This window comes from Cervus canadensis, chromosome 7 (assembly GCF_019320065.1).
Source record: "Cervus canadensis isolate Bull #8, Minnesota chromosome 7, ASM1932006v1, whole genome shotgun sequence".
Taxonomy (NCBI): Eukaryota; Metazoa; Chordata; class Mammalia; order Artiodactyla; family Cervidae; genus Cervus; species Cervus canadensis.
This window is the reverse complement of record NC_057392.1, coordinates 48,436,940-48,460,098: the sequence shown is the minus strand read 5'-3', so window position 1 is coordinate 48,460,098 and position 23,159 is coordinate 48,436,940. Positions and strand designations below refer to the sequence as shown.

General features: G+C 42.0%; 1 protein-coding gene across 1 annotated transcript; it reads right to left on the bottom strand.

The window, feature by feature from the left end:
- Positions 1-9,961: 9,961 nt before the first annotated feature.
- On the bottom strand, positions 9,962-22,729 carry APOD (apolipoprotein D). Its single transcript, XM_043473307.1, has 5 exons — positions 22,454-22,729; positions 19,012-19,161; positions 14,522-14,643; positions 12,463-12,551; positions 9,962-10,455 (listed from the first exon to the last, which is right to left on the bottom strand). Exons 2-5 carry the CDS (start codon positions 19,132-19,134, stop codon positions 10,220-10,222), a joined length of 570 nt encoding a protein of 189 aa, XP_043329242.1. The 5' UTR covers positions 19,135-19,161; positions 22,454-22,729; the 3' UTR covers positions 9,962-10,219.
- Positions 22,730-23,159: the final 430 nt, after the last annotated feature.

The following is a 23,159-nucleotide window of genomic DNA, read 5'->3' as shown; positions in this document are numbered from 1 at the left end:
TTAAGATGGTGATGGAAGTGGTTGTTACAATACTAGACGTTATTAATAACCAATATCAATAAATAGTAAGGTTTGTTTGAGAGCTAAGAAAGATTCTTTAAGTTAGGTATTCTTCTGTAAATCACTAGCGTTCATAGTCTCCCTTTACTGTGGGTAATTCTTTTGCTGTAGGTTGGCAGTGAACTTACTTATGAGAAGATATGTTACCTCAGGGCTTTTGTTTGGAATGAAAAAAATTCTTTCTCTTTTCAATGGCAATCATACTTTCCTATTATAATTCAAAACAAGTTTAAGAATGAATGACATTTTCAGAGTAAAAAGTAAGAAGGAGTGAATGAATGAGCAAGGTATACTCTCTATAATGTTATTGCAGTTGTTTAGTCATGAAATCATGTCTGACTCTGGCAACCCCACGTAGCCTGCCAAGCTCCTTTGTCTGTGGGATTTACCACGCAAGAACACTGGGGTGGAAACATTGCTATTTCCTTCCCTAGGGACTCTTCCTGACCCAGGGATTGAACCCACGTTTCCTGCATTGCAGGCGGATTCTTTACTGTTGAGCCATCAGGGAAACCCTTCTATAAAGTGCAAAGGGAGAACTGAACACACAGAAAGTATTCACATTTAGTAAGAAATCATGGTTTCCCAGTCAACACATTAAGTACACGAAATCGGCATTTGTCCCTCAAATCAGGAGGAGGCCTCAGAGGCTCATGGGAAGAGGGGGTGTTAAAAGCTTCTGTTCTTCATGCTTCCTGTCCTGTCTTTGTCCAGATGGCTCTAGATGCTGGGAAGCCTCATGAAGTCAGTAGGTTCTCTGCTGCCTGGTAGAGTTGCCCCTTGGCCATATGAAACCATATTCCTCATGCTAAAAATAACCAGAGTCTGAGTCCAAAACTTCCTTGCTGTTGACATCTCATGTGTCTGGTAGCCCTGGGAAGCAGGACATCCTACTCTCGTCTCTAATAACATAGAGGATCACCAATCTTAGCCAAAAGTCCCTCCATAGTAGTTACTCCTTGACTACAGCCCCATATGGAGAAGTTACTGTCTCCTCAATGTAACACTGACTTTGCCCCAATATTTTTCTCGCAGCAGGTGTTTTGTTGTTTGTGGCAAAAGGAACAGAAAAAGTTAAAAAAAAATTATCCTGTAAATTTCTTCTGGGGTAAAAATGAGTGCTCAAATTCAAGTCATCACTGTAACTAGCCAGTAGCTTTGTTCAAGTTCTTTCACTTTGCTGGGCATCAGTTTCTCTATTTGGAGAATGAATATGCATATGAGGGGGATGATATTCTAGTGGTAAATTGTAGAAATGTAGCAGAAACAGCAAATTGGAGGCAATCTTAGCTGAATATGTCAAAGCACATGAATATAGGATATTTATATTTATTTGGATTCTACTTTCATTTTCCACGACTGATTCTTTCTGAGCCCTAGGGCATTTATTCATTTGCTCATTCCCTCATTCATTCAATAAAAATTTACTTTGAACGTCTATTCTGTGTCAGGTGTCATCCTAGGCTCTGAAGATACAAGAACGTACAAAAAAGCAAGGTTCCTGTCTTCAGAAAGCCTACATTCTTTTTGTTTCTGTTTATTTTTGGGGACACCATGTGCGTATGTATGCTAAGTCGCTTCAGTCATGTCTCTTTGTGACCCTATGGACTGTAACAGCCTGCCAGACTCCTCTGTCCATGGGATTCTTCAGGTAAGGATACTGGAGTGGGTTGCCATGCCTTCCTTCAGCGGATCTTCCCGACCCAGGGGCTAAACCACACTGCATGTGATATCCTATATCCCTGGCCAGGGATTGAACCCACACCCCCTCTATTGGAAGTGTGGAGTCTTAATCTCTGGATTGCCAGGGAAATCCAGAAAAATCACATTTTAGTGGGACAAATAAGTACTTAAGTAAATAAGTAAACAAGATAATTGCAGATTGTGAAAAGTGGTAAGAAAGAAATTTTAAAAAACATATGGGATGGATGGTAACTAAGGCAATCACCTTTAGGTATATGGCTGTTGTGATGCCATCTGAGCTGAGAAATGAATGTCAAAAGACATGCCAACAACCTCAGCTTCTAAGCCTGGCAAAGTAGAGAGGTTATTTACCTTAATAACTCATAAGTGCAAAAATGACCCATGTAGTCTGTTTCCCATGCACAGAAACTTTGTTGACACAGTGCCTTTAGGCAGAATGCAGAGATGTCAGATTTCCATAGCATCCTCCAGTAGGGTTGGTCTTGGTTATCACCAACCAATCCCTCATTTGGAGAGGGTGGACGCAGGGAGTCCTCTGACTCTGTGCAGGCCCTGACCTCACCAGTCCTGCTCTGACCAGGCTGCAGACAAAGAATGAACATGTGCTTAGTTACAGCCAAACTGTGCTGACAAAGGAGTGACCACCTGCTTTTCCATGTACTGCCTGTTCTGGTAGGGGAGCTTCTGAGCCCATTTGTCACCTCCTGGGGACAGAGCAGAGTCACAGAGCACTGATAATTCTTTAGACCTGGGAAGGGTTGGAGACAGAAGACTAGGATTAAAAGTATCTGCAGCTGATGACTGCCTATGTATTATGACTGGAATTTTTCTCCCCTGACCTGTCCTCAATGCCTGAAATTCTACTGCTAGAGGTTAGCATCCAATCCATTCAGTTTTTGAAAGGTTTTTTGGAGGGAGATTTGTTTATTTTTTACTCTTTGAGTCCCTGAAGACTAAATTTTCTTCAGGGAAGACTTAAAAGTCTTCTTCAGGAGAAGACTTGAAAGTCTTTTAGAGAAGTAAAATGTTTCACTCTCTAAGCATTTTAATTTGACACCTTAAAAGAGACTCACAAAAATTCTAAAAACAAGAGGAGCCAGTTTATAGGTGTCATGCCCTGAATCTTACCTTAGCCAGAATTGACCTGTAAAATGACAAATGCATACACCCTACTCTTAGAACATGACTCCTAGTTTTCTAAGCTTCCCACTGAGTTACTCCCACTACAACTGCTCTTCAATCTCCTGGAGATCTCTCCTCCCTCGAGAGGTTCATGGTCATGGTCAGTGTCTGATGTAAGATACATGCACAGATAACAGTATCTCATGGTAGACAGCCATGGGCCTATGTGTGCTATCTCCTGCCATTCAGCTTAAGAAATAAAACATTGCTGTGATAGCTGAAAATGCACCCCTCCCAAAGATATCAGGTCCTAACCCCTGAAACTTGTAAATGTTAAATTTGGAAAAATGGATCGTTGCATGTGTGCTCAAGCTAAGGGTCTTGAGATGGGGGGGAGGATTATCATGGATTATCCAGATGGGCCGTAAATGCCATGACAAGAGTCTCATAAGAGAGAGGCATAGGGATATTCGCAAACACACATTTGTCTGCACAAGGAGGTCTTGTGAAGATGGATCAGAAAGAGATTTGAAAATTGGAGTGATGTGGCCACAAACCAAGGAAATGCTGGCAGCCACCAGATGAGGGAAGAGGTAAGGAACAGATTTGCCTCTAGAGCCTGCAAAGGGAGCATGGCACTGCCCACACCTTCACATTTTGAACTTCTGGCTTTGAGAACTGTGAGAGAATAAAGTTCTGTTGTTTTCAGCCATCAAGTTTACAGTAATTTGTTACAGCAGCAACAGGAAAATAATATAATTCCAATGCAATGTAAGCTACCTGTGTTGCAACCCAATTGCAACCCTCCTCTCTTCACGCTCTGAAAGTAACCTTGAATTTGGTGTTTAATATTCTTGAATTTCCTTATGCTTTTATTGCATATGTTTGTAATCTGAAATAATAAGCCACTTTATATATGGTATCATACCATATCCTTCTGCCTATTGCCATTTGCTTTTATCCTCTGCCTCCCTCCGCATATTTTAAATTATATATATATGTAAACACATATTTTATAAATTATGTATGTTGACACATGTAGCTATAGTTCACTTTAACTGTTACATAGTATTCCTTTTATGTGTGCGTGTGTGTATGTGTGTGTGTATGTATATGTGTACCACGATTTTAAGATCATTTCTTCTGTTTATGAACATTTAGGTTGTCCCTGGATTCTCAGTCCTTCAGGCAGTGACACAATGAGCGTCTGTGCTCATATACAGGAATATTTCTAGTATATTTACCAGAGAATAGAATCACTAGGTCGAAGTTTGTGTCATTCTCAACTTTGCTAGATATTGTCAAACTGCTCTGCAAAAGTACTGATGTACACCTGGTGGTTAAATAAGGATTTTGACAGCAGCAGATTTCAGTAAGGGGAAGGATATGCATGAAAAGGATTGGGATGGGAAACAAAGGGAGAGGTAAATAGTTCTAACAAAGGAAGAGTTCTCTACCGAGGCGTGAAGCAATTTTGAATTGCTTGGGGAAATTTTTGTAAAATTTTCCCTCTTGAGCCCACACTCTCCCTATTCTGGGATGTCTTCCTAAGGAAAGTATGTATTCTCTCAGGAAACTGGCCTGCATTAGTTGAGAGCCAGTAGACTGGGTGCTTGAGAAGCAACAAAGGGAGGAGAGACAGGAAAGCTTGAATTGAGGGACCTCCAGGAGGATGGAGATAGGCCAGGAGGGTGTGTTAATCAAGGAACCTGTTATATAGTGCAGGGAGCTCAGGTTCATGCTCTGTGACGACTCAATGGGGGGGGGATGCGGGTGGGGGGGAGGACCAAGAGGGAGAGGATATATGTATACATTTAGATGATTCACTTTGTTGTGCAGCAGAAACTAACACAACATTGTAAAGCAACAATACCTTCCCTCTGAAAAAAAAAAAAAATCAAGGGGCACTGAAATAAACAGAAGTGAGTACCTACACCTCTGCAGGTATCCAGAGGCATCATTAGGGCTTCAGCACACTTGAGTGAAGGGATTGGGATAAAGGTCTGAATACTTGACTGTGCTTATCAAACTTCGGCTCCTGACAGTGTTTGTCCCAAGCCCTCTTTGAATTTTGTTATGGAAGAGTCACTTTATAATTCAATAAACTATTGCTCCCCTGGGTCTCTGAAGAGGCTGAAGACTTAAGGTTGGCATTTTTACATTGGAATTGGCAGCCTAGGAAAATTCAGGAGAATTAAATATAATACTCTCAATGCATTTACAGAACGTAACATGTTATGGAAGTAAAATATTCATCCAAATACTGTAGAGTAGGAAAACAGATACATGTACTGATTGAAAAACAGTAAAGTGTGTGTTTGCATGTGTGTGTACATTGATAAGGATGAGGAGACAAAACGATTCAAAGAATTGGTCTTTCAAATTTATGGTGTCTTTTCTGTATAAAGTTACAGGTATTCCTCCCTTCTTAGAAAAATTTACTTTATTAACAGTTAGAACTGGACATGGAGCAACAGACTGGTTACGAATAGGAAAAGGAGTATGTCAAGGCTGTATGTTGTCACCCTGCTTATTTAACTTAGATGCAGAGTACATCATGAGAAACGAGGGGCTGGAGGAAGCTGGAATCAAGATGGCTGGGAGAAATATCAATAACCTCAGATATGCAGATGCCACCACCCTTATGGCAGAAAGTGAAGAAGAACTAAAGAGCCTCTTGATGAAAGTGAAAGAGGAGAGTGAAAAAGTTGGCTTAAAGCTCAACATTCAGAAAACTAAGATCATGGCATCTGGTCCCATCACTTCATGGCAAATAGATAGGGAAACAGTGGCTGACCTTATTTTTGGGGGCTCCAAAATCACTGCAGATGGTGATTGCAGCCATGAAATTAAAAGACGTTTACTCCTTGGAAGGAAAGTTATGACCAAACTAGGCAGCATATTAAAAAAGCAGAGACATTACTTTGTCAACAAAGGTCCATCTAGTCAAGGCTATGGTTTTTCCAGTGGTCATGTATGGATGTGAGAGTTGGACGATAAAGAAAGCTGAGCACAGAAGAATTGATGCTTTTGAACTGTGGTGTTGGAGAAGACTCTTGAGAGTCCCTTGGACTGCAAGGAGATCAAACCAGTCCGTCCTAAAGGAGATCAGTCCTGGCTGTTCATTGGAAGGACTGATGTTGAAGCTGAAACTCTAATACTTTGGCCACCTGATGCGAAGAGTTGACTCACTGGAAAAGCCCATGATGCTGGGAAAGATTGAGGGCAGGAGGAGAAGGGAACGACAGAGGATGAGATGGTTGTATGACATCACCAACTCAATGAACATGGGTTTGGGTGGACTCCGGGAGTTGGTGATGGACAGGGAGGCCTGGCGTGCTGTGGTTCATGGGGTCGCAAAGAGTCAGACACGACTGACCAACTGAACTGAACTGAACTGAACAAAACTATAATGTACAGAACTATAGATGTTTGACCTGGAAGAGTCTTTAGAGGTGCATCATGTAGTTCAGTTCTTTTAATGACACGCATGTGAGGAGACAGGCCTGGAGGGGAGAGGGATGCTGGCTAAGTCATCTGAAGCCAGGACTAGAGCCCTGGATCCCACCCGAGTTCCCAACATGCTTTCCTTTACACTGCCTCTCAGCTCTCCCAAAAATGTAGTTCAGATTGTCTTATTCTGCTGGAAGACCTACATTTGATGAACCTATTTTCATCTTATATTTGATTTTAGCATAAAAGTTAACCATATTTAACAAATATTCAAAATGTTAATAGTTTCTCATAATTATTAAGATAAAAGTGATTGTGTAGGTGGGAGGGGGGATCAAGATGGGGAACACATGTAAATCCATGGCTGATTCAAGTCAATGTATGGCAAAAACCACTACAGTATTGTAAAGTAATTAGCCTCCAACTAATAAAAATAAATTAAAAAAAAGAAACTTATAAAAAAAAAATGATTGTGTTGGGGGCAACTTTTCAATAAAATAATACAACAATTAGACAACTGTGAAAACAAACATTTTCTAAATTTCTATTTCTTTGGCATTTGAAACTCAACTTGCCAGAGAGTCAGGCTGAACTAGAAGAAAGTTTTGAAGTCTAAAGTTTTAAGGCCTACATGACAAATACCAGCAGCAAAAATAAAAAAGGAAAACAAATCACTCTGTAATTCCACTATTCTAAGACATTAATTGCCTTCATTTCTTTGTTCACTTTCAGTCCTTGATTGCATGCCATCATTTTATGTAACTACAACTTAAGTACAATACTGCTGTCTTTTTTCACTCAAAAAGTGAACACTTTTGTCTTAGGGCTATTTTAGGTTGCAAAGAACATTACTCAGTCAAGTTAAATTAGCTCAAAAGAAAAAAAAAGGTGTGTGTGTGTGTGCATGCGCGCGTGTGTGTGTGTGTATGTAGGTAGGTGTTTGTGTGAGCCTAATCTTAAAGAAATCCAAGGACAGGAACCTAAGACAGCTAAGTGGCACAGGAATTAGAGCTGGGACACAGCCGTCAGCTACTGAAGCTGCTGTCAGAGGCCTTAGGTGGGGTATGAGCTTATCTTTGCCTTTCTCTTCTGCACTATAACTTCAGTTGTGCATCGGCAAAAATGGCCACCCCAAACTACACAACCTTAGAGAATTATTACTTACAGAGTTTTCAATTATCCTTTCTTTAGATCTCTTAAAGTCAAATTCTGATTAGATTGGCCTAATTTATCTTTTCCATCCAGATAGGCCGTCAGAAGTTTCTGTTTAGCTTGTGGATTGGCAGTCGTTAGCTCAGGTGGACACACCTTGGTCCTATTGGATGTGGCTGGGTCAGCACAGCACATGTTCCAGACTCTCTCTGCAGGCAGCAAGGCCACATGCAGGGACCCCTATTCCTCCTCCCTGCTCCCCCTTCATCCTCCCTACCCCCATCAGTAGTGAGTGTGACGGGCAGGCACCAGCTCTTATGTGACCTTTATCTTCATAACTACAAATTTATGGAGTGTACCACATTACATCAGGTGGCTCTTCCATAATTTATGATCTCACTCCTCCGCATGCATGCTAAGTCGCTTCAGTCGTGCCTGACTCTTTGCGACCCTATGGACTGAGCCCACCAGGCTTCTCTGTCCATGGGATTCTCCAGGCAAGAATACTGGAGTAGGTTGACTTGTCCTCCTCCAGGGGATCTTCCCCTCATTCCTCTGCTGTTAGTTTTCATTTTACTTTAGCTCCTTTTAGTGTGGGGGCTGCTATGAGTAAAAGTATGATGAACACCTCTGTACATATATCTTTCCTTTCATATGGAAAATATAAAATAATGTTTATATTACATAAATTAAATTACATTCTCTGAGTACTTTCAGGATGTAAAATATAACCTTGACTTTTTTTTTTTTTTTTTGGTTTAAAAAGTGCCTGTACTTGCTAGAGATTTATACTTAAGTAGTTAACAGGGAAAATAACAGGATGTGCTATTTAGTATTTGCTTCAAAACACTATTTGGAAAAACACCAGAGGTGGATGGGTGATAGCTGAAGCAAGATTGGTGAAATGTTGATGACTATTGGCACTGATGATGGGTACATGGGGGTCATTTATTTATGGGCACACGGGGGGTTGCTACTGTCTCTATTTTGCTGTTTAATTCCCACTTCTCTTGCTTTCCCTTCTGAAATTTTTGTTGTTTTACCCCATGATGCCCCCATGATACCCTCTGAATTCCTCCCATTTTCTCAGATTCAATGACCCCTGATACTTGCTTCTTAGTTTCCTTATCCTTTCCCAAACACCTCAAGTCCACCAATCTATCGACTTACTCAGTAATTCATTCACACAAGAATTGTGAGCCTATGTATTGGGCAGGACACTGTAACAGGTGCAAAATGTAGTCACGTTTGTTGTTTTAGATGCTATTAGACAGCCATTAAGAGCTATTAACACAATCATAACTTATCTTGTACCATGAGGTAGGAGCTAGACAATCAGCTTAACACTCTGGGAAGAACTGTAGAAGACAAGCCAGGCGCCCTCCACTGGGGTGGGCAGTGACATTAGGCACAGGAAGCAGCAGAAGGCTGAGATGTGGGAAGAGGCTTTTCTTTAATACCTACCGCTTCCTTCTCACCTCTTTGTCTAGTGAGTTTCAGCCTTTAGGAATTTTGAATTGCAAGCTACATTTTGAGGTCATGTTTATTTAGTAAAATGAAAATGATACATATTAAGTTTCTTGGAATTTTTATAACCTTTAATATAAAGCAGTGAAGAGTCTCAAATGCTCCAGGAAATGAATATTTTATATTTATGCTGAAAATGCAAAAATCTAATCAAATGGCTTCAATTTCTATTCATTTCCCAAACATTAATGGATTACAACTTTTATGTGAGATAAGAGTAATCACAAGGTGATCATTTTGAAGTTGTTCTGATTTTAAGAGTCAAAATGTAAAAAAAAAAAAAAAAGCAGCAGCAAACTCCAGGTGCTTCCTGACTCCTTGAAGCTGGAATGCCCCAAGGTGTGACTGTACCACCTCGTAAGTGCCTGTGTCTGGCAGGGGTTGAGATCTTCTCAGAGCTTCCCCGGCTCCCTCCACACGCCTCTGCCTTTGCACCCCTCAGCTTGGATTAAAATCCACAACCCTACTTGTCAGTCTCCCTCGCTAGTCTGTGAGCTTCTGTGAGAGGAAATGGATTCTATTTCTCAATGCCTGGAATGCTCTTGAGTCCCAGTAAATATCAGCTGAATAAAAGACAAAAAAATTATTTTCTTAAAAAATTTCCATAGCTTCTACCTCACAGATTCTCTTCATTGCACAGACTCAAGATGGTCCCATTCTTCACCTGGTTCTGAAGACCTCCTGAGAGCAAATGTTTCCAGGAAACTGCCTGTCAGAGACTCAAAAATTCCATAGGATTCCCCCCACTAAGGGCTGCCTATTGCAGGATGGGGGCGCCTGGATTCGGGTCACTTGGAATGTGCCTTTGCCATCAGCTTTCTCTTTCTAGAAACAGGATTGTTACCTTTAAACTGTTCAGGGCTTCATTTTTTTTTTCCAACGTCACTGCTTAAGGATTTCCAAACATAAGCTTCTAATTAAAACCCCACAATAATTAGTCCAGTTTAGAATCTACTGTGAGCACAGCAGGTCAGCAGCAAGTTTATTATCAGACTCGCAAGGTAACAGAATGGTGCATGGCTAAATGTTTGGGCCAGCTTGCCTTGGGTTCTTCTCCATTAGCTTCTGCTGCCACGTTTCCCTTCTGGTAGGTGTAATAGTTTGCTCTGGTGGTTTGGTTTGTCTTTATGAGGGTTGGTATAGGGGAAAAGCAAAGCAAGAGAAGGAACATGGAGTGAATGCAGCTCCCTTTAGAGCCTGGTTACATGTACTCGGGACAGTTCACCTGATCTGTGATCGTCATTTTCTCAACTTCAATGTTATTAGAGGTCAGGATATCTTTGAGATAGGTCACTGTTTCTGGAGGGAGATAAGGGTTTCTTCCCAAGATCCAAACATGATCCATGTGAAAAAGCCAGATGATCGTGGTACAGGAGTACACGAGGGCGTAGTTCTCATAGTCGGTGGCCAGGACCCAGTATGGAGCTGATGGCATGACTGAGAACCAGAGGAAGGCAGTATTAGGAGGGACCAGGACAAGAGAAACCTTCATCTCCAGGGTCCTGGAAGCCAGGCTCTGGCATTCTAGTTCTTCTACATCAGTGGGTCTTAATTCTGGCTTCATGTGGGAATCACATGGGACCTCTGAAAAACACCAGGCCCATCTCTCCCCACCCCAACTCCCAAAGGCTGAACTGGAGCTTGTTGGGACTTTTGAAAGCTTCCCAGTAATTCCAATGTGCAGCCAGAGTTCAGAGCCATCATTCTGGATCCCCATTCCCTGATCGCAGGTTAGTACCTGGAAGCCCGTAATATCTGGAGGTTTGGCTGGATCCCCTGGACTGACAGGTGCGCTGAACACAAGTGCCCATGGAGCCATTACTTAGTGAGTGGAGTTAAGAAGGGTAAGGTCAGGGGGCCCAGGCTTTCCAGGTTTGTGCCATCCAGTTTCCTCTACAATCCACCGACAGGAGGAGGTAGGGGCTAATGTTGGTTTGCTTGTTTTTCTTCTTGTGTGAACTTTGAAAATCCCACTATTCTTAAGAATATGGTAAATCAGGTGATGGCTGTTGTTTAGTCACTCGGTCATGTCTGACTCTTTGTGACCCCATGGACTGTAGCCCAACAGGCTCCTCTGTCCATGTGATTTCCCAGGCAAGAATACTGGAGTGAGTTGCCATTTCCTGCTCCAGAGGATCTTCCAAAGCCAAGGGTAGAACCCGCATCTCCTTCATCTCCTGCATTAGCAGGCGAGTTTTTCACCACTGAGCCCCTGGGGAAGCCCAAATAAGGTGGTAACAGGTTACAAATTCCTCCTCACAAAGGGTCTATAGAGATTCACTGATTGACATCTGAGTAGTGTTGAAAGTTCAGTATTAAAAGGGTCTTTAAGAAGAGAGATGGAGGATTTACTTTGTCCATTTGAATCCAGAAATTTCCTTTGTGAACCTGACCTCCACAGCCAAGCCAAGTGTGTGGCTCAATGGCACTGGCTCCATTTTGTCAGCTCCATCTTAGGCCTGCAGTCTTACCCATCCCCTTTTTTGCCCTACTGAGCTTTAGCTTACTCACAAGGAAAGCACCCAAGCCAAATAAGTTCCCTACGGTCTTCATCTGATATGAAAACTGAAAGAATGTCTTTTGCTGACACAGGTGGTTAATGGTCATGAGACCCCTTGGGGTGAGGGTGGGGGGAAGCAAATCCCTCAGTTTCTGTCAGTGTGGACATGCTTCCTTTAGTAGTCAGATTCTATTTTTAGCTGTGGCCCCATTAAGCTCCCTGTCCCCCTTTTGGCAGAACACAGTGCAGCTGGGAATGCCTCTGATGGTCGTCTACATGATTCTGCCTGGATGTAAGTTACCCATAATAAATGTAATTATTCTTTATGGAGTTGCCTGTTTTCTTTTCCAGTCTCAAAGTTCCTTTTAAGTTCAGAGGATATATTATTCAATAACTCCACCTCCCAACACCAAGGAAAACCCATTGTCCAACTGGAAGGGGAACCAAATGAAATCCCAACAATTTTGGCCAAAAAGTGGCCAACAGAGCCAGGACTCCAACTTACCTTCACTCTTACCATCTCTTGCTTTTAAACTTTCTCACATGTTAGTTGTTTTTCTAATAACGACTAATTTTTCAGTTGTTAGTTCCCTCTGGGAAAGAAGACTGGCTGAGTCTCCTACTGCTCGTGCCGAACGGGCTTCAATCTGTGCTTCCTCCACTGGCACACTTCCTGTAGTTTATAATAAATCACCTGGGTGCCTGTCAGTGTCCACACTGACATGTAAGCTTCACAGGGACATTGGCCAGCTCTGTCTTGCTCATCTTTGCATCTCCAGGACCTAGCCCAGCATACGGCAGGTAGGAGGTGGTCCACAGGTAATTATGCATTGAATCAGTATAGGTGACGCTCAGAGGTGACAGGACTGCTCCGACCCAGGGCTCTAGCCTTCAGTTTGTCGAGCTCTTGTCCCTGACGCCTCCCGAGAGAAGTGTATACTTACACCAGAAGAACTTAACTCCCAGCTTGGCGGGCTCTGTGATGTTCTCCTGGGTGGCTTCACCTTCAATTTGATTCACAGTTCCATCAGCTCTGCAATGAGTCAAAAACAGAGACAAAAAAAACCTGAACTAGTTAAAAGCCAAAAATCAATGAAAGGTAAGATTTGTGACACCAACAATCATGGTGGCCAACAGTGTAATTTCTGGGTAGGAGATTCTTTTTTTTTTTTTTTTTTTTGGTAGGAGATTCTTGAAGGTAGGCTGGTTCCATTCCCTCCCCTTTGCTTTATTGCTGTCTCTTGACTGAGCAGAGGAAGACAGTTTTGGGGTGATAAGGATCCACAATTGCAATGGCCAAGGACTGGATGATATGTGAGACCCTGGCACTTCAAACCTGTTTTTCAGAGTATATGTAGTGGCCTGCAAGGCTGTTTCTTGCTCTTGGACTCCAAAGCGTGATGGAGGAAAAAGGGAAAATTTACAAGCAAATGAAACAACTTGACATAAAAAGAATATTCACTTCTTCAAAAATGACAAGGGTCCAATGGAAAACATAAAGACTGACTAGATTACTAAAAATCATGCAAAACATGAAGTCTGGAGATTTGCAAAGTTTTCCCCCCCTTTGTGTCTCAGTGATATCAGGAGCTCTGAAATGAGTCCGATTTTCCTTTATTCAAGACTCTTCCATTATTGTTTTGGTTTATGCAGGGTCAGAGAATCAGCCACTGTGTTGTGGCTCACAGGAAGCTTAATGGGTAATAGGATGGCCATGGGAAGCCTTTTTGAGCCTGTGTAACCTCCAGTCTGACTGGTACTTGTTTTCTTGGAGTTGAACACAGTTCTTAGACAACTTAGGAAACGGGAATGGCAATCCTTCATGTCCAGCTTCTTTCATTTGTTTTCTGGTTTCTTCTCCATTTCACTTCTCCCTGGTTTTACTTTACTTTAAAATTTTTTAATTTATTTTTTAATTTTTATTTTTTGGCCATGCCACGTGGCATTTTAGTTCCCTGACCAGGGATCGAACCCTCACCCCCTGCATTGGAAGTGTGGAGTCTTAACCACTGGGCCACCAGGGTAGTCCTTTCTCCTGGGTTTTGAATCTCTTAAATCTCAGCTTTGTCACTTACAAACTGTGTGACTCTTGGGCAAATTACTTTATCTCTCTGTATCTCAGTCTCCTCATCCATAAGAATGGATTTAATAATAGTACCTACCTCAGATTGCTGTGGGGATTAAATGAATAGCTATGCTCATTTACATATACATAAATACATGCACTTGTACACACACATATATATGCATACAGAACGGTGCCTTGCACATAGGAAATGCTTAATTAATATTAGTTACCATTGTTTATTGTTACTCTCATGTTTGTTGATGGTGGGTGGGTAGCAGTTCTTACTGGGTTTCTTTTTAAGTTTATATTTGCTTTTAAAATATGAATTTTGGGATCAGTGAAGAAGCCCTCAGTGATAGAAAAGTATATCTCTGTAGGCTCTCCTGTTCACTAAACCTAGAATGTGACTGTGCATGCGTTTCACTCTTGCTTAATAAGAAAAGGAGTTGTCTAACAGTTAAAACTGTCTGAAGATGGAATAAACTGTAATGGACATTGATGAGCTCCCAGTTTCTGGAAAGATTCAAGCTGAGCTAGATGCCTTCAATCAGCAGGTGATATAGAAAGGGCTTTTCTCTTGGTACTGGAGATCAGACAAGAGAGTCCCTGCTTTCTTTTGCTTCCAGAAGGTCTATTTTGTAGTGAGAGCAGGAATCTTGCAGTTTGGGTTACCATTAAGTCCCCAGGGTCTCTCACAGGGTCTGGGACACAATAAGATGCTCAGCAAGTGGCCATGGAAAAGAATGAGTGACTTGTAGTCCCTACCATCCTGCCTGCCAAAAGCTGTCCTTTCAGGACCTATTGTGAGCAGGCAGCCAAGACCCAGCGATGTCCCCATCCTCTCACACTAGAAGGCAAGGGCACCAGTCACCCCAGGACAAGTCTGCAGGGCTGCCTCCAGGACGTACAATGCTTTGGAAACCACAACCACTCACCTCAGCTCCTTGTTTATCACTTTGACGTTTCCATTTTCCTTTAGTGAGTAGTTGGCTTGGATGCAACTTCCCTTCTCAAAGCTCACTGGGATCTTCTCAATTTCATACCATCTTCCAAGATACTGCAGAGACAACGACAGGCAGAACAAACCCTGTGGCTCTCTAGGGACCTGAAAACTCTTCCCCATTGTTGTCTTTCAGAGCAGAGCCCTTTCTTGGGGAAGCCAGGCAAAATGGGCCGCATTGTTCCCAGAAGCCACTGAGCAAGATATTGATTCCAATGGGAATAAGTGAATCGGATGTGTAGGCATTGGTTGAATGCCACCATCCATTCCTAAAGTGCTCGTATTTAGCTATGCTCTTGGTGTCCCCTTCCGTCAAAACCTTTGTGAAATTCTAAACTCTGTAAAAGGAAGGGATTGGTTTAGATGATGTAAGATGTCATCTCAAATATTTTATGATTTTACAAAGCATCTTTGAATTATGCGCAAAGTCAGATATGTTTACTGTGGGGAGCTGGGACTCCAGAATCTATTGAGTTCTCCTCATATGACCCCACACGAGGAATTGGTCACAGGGGCTTTTGGCATGAGATTAGGATTTAGAAGACCTATATCATTCTTCCCCTGGAGGCTTGCTCTCAGACCCTAACTTCAGTGCAGAATCAGCTTTAAAGGAACTGAGCAACCATGTGGGTGAGGGTGAAGGGAGACGGTCACACCCTGCTTCCACACATTCCCTGGCATGGAAACTGTTTCAGTCCACAACCTTCCTGAGGGCAACTTGGTAACATCAAGCAAAACTAAAACTACATTTACTCTGGCCCAGCAATTTCACTTCTGGAAAGGTATCCTCTTGAAAATAAGAAATGATGTGTGTCTAAGGTCATTCATTGCAGTTCTCTTTGTAATATTAAAAGACAGGAAGTGGCTTAAGTGAGCATTAGTAGGGTTAACTAAATGATGACATATCCATACAATGCAATGTTATACACTCTCTTTTAAAACAACAACAGGCAAATATCTCCAAGATACACTTAATGGAAAAAGAGCCAGGTGCAAAATAGTGTATATATTTTAAGCTACCTTTTATGTAAAACTGGGAGAAAAGGTTATATCGGTTTTCTATTGCTAATGTAACAAATTACCACAAGCTTAAAACATCAAAAATTTATGGTCTCATAGTTTTGTACATCTGAAGTCTGACAAGGATCTCACTGGGTTAAAATCAAAGTGCCGGCAGGGCTACATTCCTTTCTAGAGGCTCTAGAGGAGAATCTGTCTTCTTACCCTTTCCAAGACCTAGATGCCATTTGCATTTCTTGATTTGTGAATCCCTTCCTCCATCTTCAGAGCCAGCAAAAACAGATCAACTCCTTCTCACACTGCATCTCTCTGAGTCTTCCATCATCACACCTCCCTGACCACAGCTGGGAAATGGTCTCTGCTTGTAATGATTAGATTATACCCACTATAAGGTATAGTTCGGGCGAGGCAGAAAAGGAAAGACGACCTCAACAGAAGTAGGTGACCTTTATTCAAGCAAGGAGGGGCGACAGTCGGCTTAACGACCAGGCTGAGCGCCGAGAGGGATTGGGGAGGCTTCATATTTATAGGGAGGTTTGTGGAAGCGATAAGGGAAACATTAATCAGGCGGGATATTTTGAGTATTCTTTTGTTGAGGTGACATTTGTAGTTGGGCAGGGGGTGATAAGTCTTCTGGGCAGGTGTGGGGGTGGAAGGTTTCTGGACAGGGGTTTATAAGTCCCAGATAGATGCAACCTGCCTGGAGCATCAGGGTGGAACTAAAGTTCTGCTTTGTTTTCTCCGAAGTTAGATCATTCAGCAAGAGGCCTTTGAGACTGTTGTTTTCTTCTCTAGGCCCAAAAGACTCCTTCACCCAACTGATAATCTAGGATACCCTTGCCATCTCAAGCTCCATAACTTTAATCACAACTTCAAAATCCCTTTTTCTAATTGGGAAACATAATTTGCAGATTCTGGGGAATAGGACACAGACAACATTCTTCCTACTGCAATTATATATGTGCTTTTTAATATATGTACACATTATCTCTAAAAAGATACACCATAAACTGTTTTTACTGGTTGCCACTGGGGAGAACTGAGGCTGGGTTACAGGGGTGGAAGCAAAAGTTTTCATTGTATCTTCTTTTGCACCTTTAGAATTTTGAACCCAGAGAATATATTTACCTAGTCAAAATATTAATTGAAATTATTTTAGAAATTTTAAAATGTATTACTCTGCAAAATAAAGCAAAATTAAAGAGATGCAATCAGAATTTGAAATCAGAGCATACTGCAAATAGGTGGCAGTATTGCTTCGGTCACCTGGCTCTTTGTTAAAATATATGTCCACACTTATGACATAAATTTTCCTCTCATTTGTTAAAGGACATCTTTCAATTAAAATCACTGAACTTAACATGCATTTAAAGCATCAAAGAATAAGCTAAAGGTCAATTAGTTTCATAGGCATCCTCCAAAAAAATCTCCATTTTATACAGTGCATTTAAAATAGTTCCATTACTGTTAAGGTGACTTTAATGGTTCACAATTTAAAACAAGGAAGCTTAACTTTCCAGAAAGGAAGAAACTCAGAGGTGGAAGATTGCTCTTCATGTCATGTTCCCTCATGATCTCATATTATTTTTGTGAAGAGTCTTCATTTCTCTATCTATATAAGGAGAATGCAATGTTTAGAAATAATTATGAAAAGGAAGAAGTAAAACTATCTCCATTTTCAGATGACAGGTTTTGTATATAGAAAACTCTAAAGAATACACACACACACACACACACACAAATATTGAACTAACAAGTGGACTCAGTAAGGTTAAAGGATAAAATAATTAATATCTAGAAATAAAAAGTATTTCTATACTTACAATGATAAATCTGCAAATTAATTTAGGAAATTTCCACTTATAATAGCATCAAAAGAATAAAATTCTTATGAAAAAAATTTAACCAAAGAAGCATAAAACACACTCTGAAAACTACAAAAGACTGCAGAAATAAAGAAGACCTAAATAAATGAAAAGACATCCTATGTTCATGGATAGGAAGACTTAAACTTGTTAAGATGGCAATACTCTTCAAATTGACCATAGATTTAATAATATAGTCTCTATCAAAACTCCAACTAGCTTCTTTGCAGAAATTGACAAACTGATCCTAACATTTATGTTGAAATACAAAGGACTCAGAATAGCCACAAGAACAAAGTCAAAGAACTTATATGTTGTGACGTCAAAACTTACTACAAAGCTACAGTAATCAAGACTATATAGTGCTGGAATAAGGACAGACATATGAATCAATAGAATTGGGAGTCCAAAAATAAATTCTTACACATATGGTCAATTGATTTTCAACAATTGTATCAAGACTATTCAGTGGGGAAAGAGTAGTCTTCTCAATAAACAGTCTGGAACAGCTGTATATCCTCATGCCAAAGAAAGAAGTTTCCTTTCTATATCACCGATGTATAAAATGAAACTTAAAATGAATCAAAAACTTGTATGTAAGAACTACAACTATAAATCCCTTAGAAGAAAATATAGGAGTAAATCTTTATAAACATAGGCTAGGCAACATTTTTTTTTTTTAAGATATGCCACCAGAAGCACAAGCAAAAAATGAAAAGATAATTTGGACTTCATTAATATTGAAAAGTTCTGTGTTCAAAAGACACATGAATAAGATGATGAGACAATCCTTACCATATATGGTGGAGTTGATTTTATTGATATCTTTTTAGCGCAGGTGACAAGAAGGCCCCTGGGGGAACTGCTATCCTGTCCTGGGCCTGTTCAAGTCACCCATGGGATCCTGCACTCCCGGGAAGCCTAGTTTTGAATCCTACCCTGCATTTACTGGCTGTGTGACCTGAGTGGGTGGCAAGCTCCTTGGCTTTCAGCTTCTTCCCCTGTAAAGTGAGGATAGCAGTTCTGCAGCATCTGCTGTGCCCCATTGTCCTCTCAGCCCATCTCGGGGCTCACCTCCATCATGGCAAGCAATTCCCACACACACTGCCAGCTTCCACCTCAAGCCCCTGGGTCTCCTTCTCTGCGAGAGGCTTGTCCAGTGTCATGGGAGCTCCCACTGCCTGCTTGCATCTATCCATGGGACAATCTGAGGCACATTCTTTGCATTTCCTCAGAGGATCCCCAGCAGGAGTGAACCCTGTTGTTCACAGAGTCATCTGCTCGTGAGCTCACCCTTTACTGCTTGCCTGCCTTCTCTGTTTCCACACAAGCCCACTCAGGCGTCTTGGGATCATCTCCCAAAACCTCTCTGCTCCCCAGTTCTTGTCTCAAAGTCTGCTTTTGGGAAGTCTTTGGAGGATGAGTACCTACCCCAAGGCTTGCTGTGGCCATTAGAGCAGGAAAATAAAACCAAACCTGGTAGGATGCTTATTCAAACAGGAGACAGCAAAACAAGCAGGAATTTATTCTTTTACTGCACCTTATTCACGTCAAAATTCTCCTGCACCGGAGGATTGGGGCATTTCCCGAGATGGAACGCTTGCCCCTCAGCTGCTCCGAAGAGGCCAGCCAGGGCAGGGAGCAGCAGCAGCGCTGGCACCATCTTTGGGCTGGGTGTCTGGAGACGGACCTGGAGAGGGGAGAACAAAGCAGCTGGAGGCGTTCAGAGCCTCTGAGGGCGCGGAGTCCTTGGAGGAACACGTCTGGGCTGGCCGGTCTCTGCGTGGGCAGCTTCCCACTCAGCCCATCTGAGCCCCTCATCCTCCGGGGCCACCGCAGTCATTGGTGTGGCTGGGAGGTCTTCCTCCTCTGTGAGCCTCACTAGAACCTTCTGTGCCTCCGTTAGAACACAATCTGCCTGGCATTACAGTTGGTTGGACTTATTTGGCCAGGTGCCCCGCTGACCCCACACAGCTAATTACATATTTTTCAAGGAAGGGCATCATGTTTAATTCTCCCTGGACTTCCCCACAGAACCTCCCAGTGCCAGGCACAGTAGATGCTTGTTGAATGAACAGAAGCAGTGTGTGTGTGTGTGTGTGTGTGTGTGTGTGTGTGTGCACTTGTTGAATGAACAGAAACAATGTGTGTATGTGTGTGGAGAAAGGGGACTGGTGGGGATTGGGAGAGAGTGAAGCCTTCAAGTGAACCATGAGAGAAAAAACTAATCGAAAACAAAACCTGCATTTAGTGCCCTATGAAGTTCATCAAAGAAATGCCTCCCCTGACTCCACCTCTCCACCCTGCCCTCCACTTGCTGGCTGTTTACTAGTCCAGGAGTAGGCCTGGGAACCTTGGGGACTCCAGGATCATCTTGAGCGGGTTTGAATTCTGGCTCTTCACATACGAAGTATAACTGTGTCCAATGGATGCTTTAGTTTCCTTGGCTATTAAACGGGAATAATAATCATACCAACCTTGTGAACTTCCAAGGAATTAAATGAGAAAATATAGACAGCATTTAGAGCAGTATCTGACACAAACACTCAGTAAATGCTATTATGAAACGCAGAAGCAAATTATTCTATTTCCTGAATTTCTCTTCCTTCCTTCCTTTCTCCTTCCCTTTCTTTCTTCCTTAATATGAGGCTACTTTTCGTACACGCTATGCATTTAAGCAGAGAAGGACCAGTAGCTGATGCGAGCCCAGAGCCCTAGGGTACGGAAGCTGCTTTGCGGGGGGTGCACAGTGGGCAGGGGTGGGGGCTACAGCACTGCTGGCAGGGTCGAAGCCTGGGTTGCTCCCAGCTTCTTTCACTGACTTGCTCTCAGTCTGTCTCTTCCTTGTGACTCCTCGCCTGTAGCTGCACGAGAGCTATTTCCAGCTCTTTGCCTTTCTCCCTGTGATGAAGAGGCCTGAATCGAGGCAAGCAAGATGTTCTCAGATTTGAGTTTTTAAAAGAATGTGTCATAACTGGGATAATTATAACCACTTTCTTAAGAATCTCTAAATCTCCAAATAACCTTTAATAATCAATAGCTCTTCTTCTGGAGGTTTTGTTGCGTGTTTTTCAAAAGAACAGTTACATAACGAGTAAAAGTTTATGTGAGGTTGAGGGAAGGAGGGACCGCCCCCGAGTCCCCGCCTTGAGCACGTCTGCCGGGGGGCCTACTTTCCTTAGTCTCTTAGGCTCTGTTTCCCATCAGCCCCTGCCACCAGGTAAACAACATCTGTTTTTTAACCTTTTGTGGGGGTGATGGATTTGCCAAAATCCAGCCTAAACCCACAAAAATTTGCACTCCTTTCCAAGCCGTTTTTAGAACCACTGAAGTTCTACTCTTGGCCCCTAGTCGGCTCCAGGCTCGGTGCCCTGCCTAGGAGTTCTAAGCTCAAGGATGGCCACACATTATGCACATTCTCCACGGCCCCTAAACTGGGCAGAAACTTAGAGGTCATTTATCCAACCCCTCCCCTCAGATGTACCGATGTGGAAGCTAAGGCCCAGAGGGGCAGAAGGCTGGGGCTCAGTCCCCATCTCCAGCTCTCCATTCTGCCACAGCCCTGAACGTTGCTGCCTTCTGTGACCACCTTCAGTGGCTTCAGTAAACACCTACCTCTAATACCTGATGAATCTCATTTCACCACAGGACAGTCCGACCGAAAGTCAGCTCCTGACAAATATCTTCTTGCAAAATGTTCTGTAGTGAGCTGAAATGTGCTCCGCAGGATTTCAGAGCATAACTAATTATCCCTGCCTGCATCTCTTCCAAAGATGCCTCTTTATTGCAGTAGTTTTAGTCCTATGATTAAACTTGCGAGAGAAAGAGTTGATAATATCCATCATTTTTTTCCAGTGCCCCTTGCATTCTAATTCATCCAATGCTTATTGAGCAACTTCTGAGGGTAAATCACATTATTAACCTGTATCTATGAACTCGGATATGTATGACTTACTTTTGCATCTTCTTCTAACACTAATGGAAAGATTGTCTTAATGAAGAGCGTTCAAATACTTCAAAAAATAGATGTAATTCAAATATTATCTTAACTGAATATTAAATAATTAAAAAAGAATTCTACTAAAGTTATGGTGCATGCACCCTGGGCGAGGATGGACTCTGTGTATTACTACTTACACTCCTTGAGCTTCTCCAGGGAGAAGCCCTGGTTTCAGTATTTTACATGGACCTGAATCTCTACAACACCCAGTCTGGAAGAATCCTGCACTAACATTCTCTGTGAACTCAGTGAGGTTACTTCCTGATAAGCTGTGAAGCCAGAACTTAGACCAGGTTTCCTAAGAGTCTACACACCTGCATGTCAGTGTGGACCTGGTATCTGGTCTCAAGGAGCTTCAGAGTATTAGGGATGAGACTTTTAGATTTCACATGACAAAATAAAATACATTTCCCCAAGTACATGGGTCTTAAAAACCATTTTGCTATTGAATCTAATAAGAAAACATATCGCCTGAAGAAAATTTTTCAGGCGATAAAAAGCTTCACATTTTCTATTAATATTAATACTATTTAATTTAATTATTTAATAATTAATTCTATTAATATTAAATGAATTTTCAATTCACACAGCACATTCCAACTCACTTTTTGGTCAATTTTAGTGAAATGCACAGTGGATAACTCCCTGAGAATTCATCTAGTACAGTATTGGTGTAGGAATAATTCCTCATTGTCTAATAATAGTATCAAGGGGGTTGCCTGATGCAAGCAGAAGACTTTGAGGTGAGTCTTCTCAGGTTGACACCCCAGCTCTGGCATTTGTTGGTGGTCTTACTTTAGGCCTGTTGCTTAGGATATCTGAACTTCAGTTTCCTCATTTGAAAAATGGCACTAAAAATATCCCCCTTCTAAGGTCATTTATGGAAAAATGAAACCAAGTCTGCAAAGTAACTGGCCAAAGGCCCTCAATCATGTTAGTTATTATTTTTAGCTGAAATGAGAATTAAAACCACAGTACATACCTTTTTTATCTAGATGAAAGCAGTTTCCACACGCAGAATCATCCACTCTGAGATGCCCTGTCTTGGTGACTGACTTCTCCCAAGCTATTTTATAAGCTTCCTCAGGTCACTGATGTTTAATTTTAAGGCATGCCCCGCCCCTACAGTTCAGGAAGGCTGGTCTAAAAGCTTTGCTCTGTATGAAACACAAAGATGGGATGTTATGTTCATCTCCCTCCCCCAATTTCCTTCACAGCTGCTCTCTGAAGAAGAAACAAGGAGATATTGTTCGTGTGTGTGTGAGAGAGTGAGGGAAAGACAAAGTGTATTTCATTCAAAACATCTTTTTTTGCTGTGTGGATTTTTTATTTTAATTTTCTCAGTCAGAATGCACTTTTAAGTTCCAGTAAGAAGAGCTGTGACATGTGTTCAAACATCTGTTATTTATTTTTCATTTTTCGTGTAAATGGAAAAGTAACAAACCCCGTTTCCCGAAAATGGAGGCTGAATTCCACCCATGTGGTCCCTGGCCTGGAATGTGACACCAGCCGCAGAGTGAAGGTTAGGAATGAGAATTGGCTTTCTATGTGATCCTGGGCAAGCCACCCACTTCTCAGAGCTTCAGTCTCCCCACTGTGAAGGACAGATTCTCATTTCTATCTCTACCAGAGCTAGGTGTGTAGGGCTAAAAGCTGAGAATGCCAAAGACATCTTCTGCAGCTCCTTT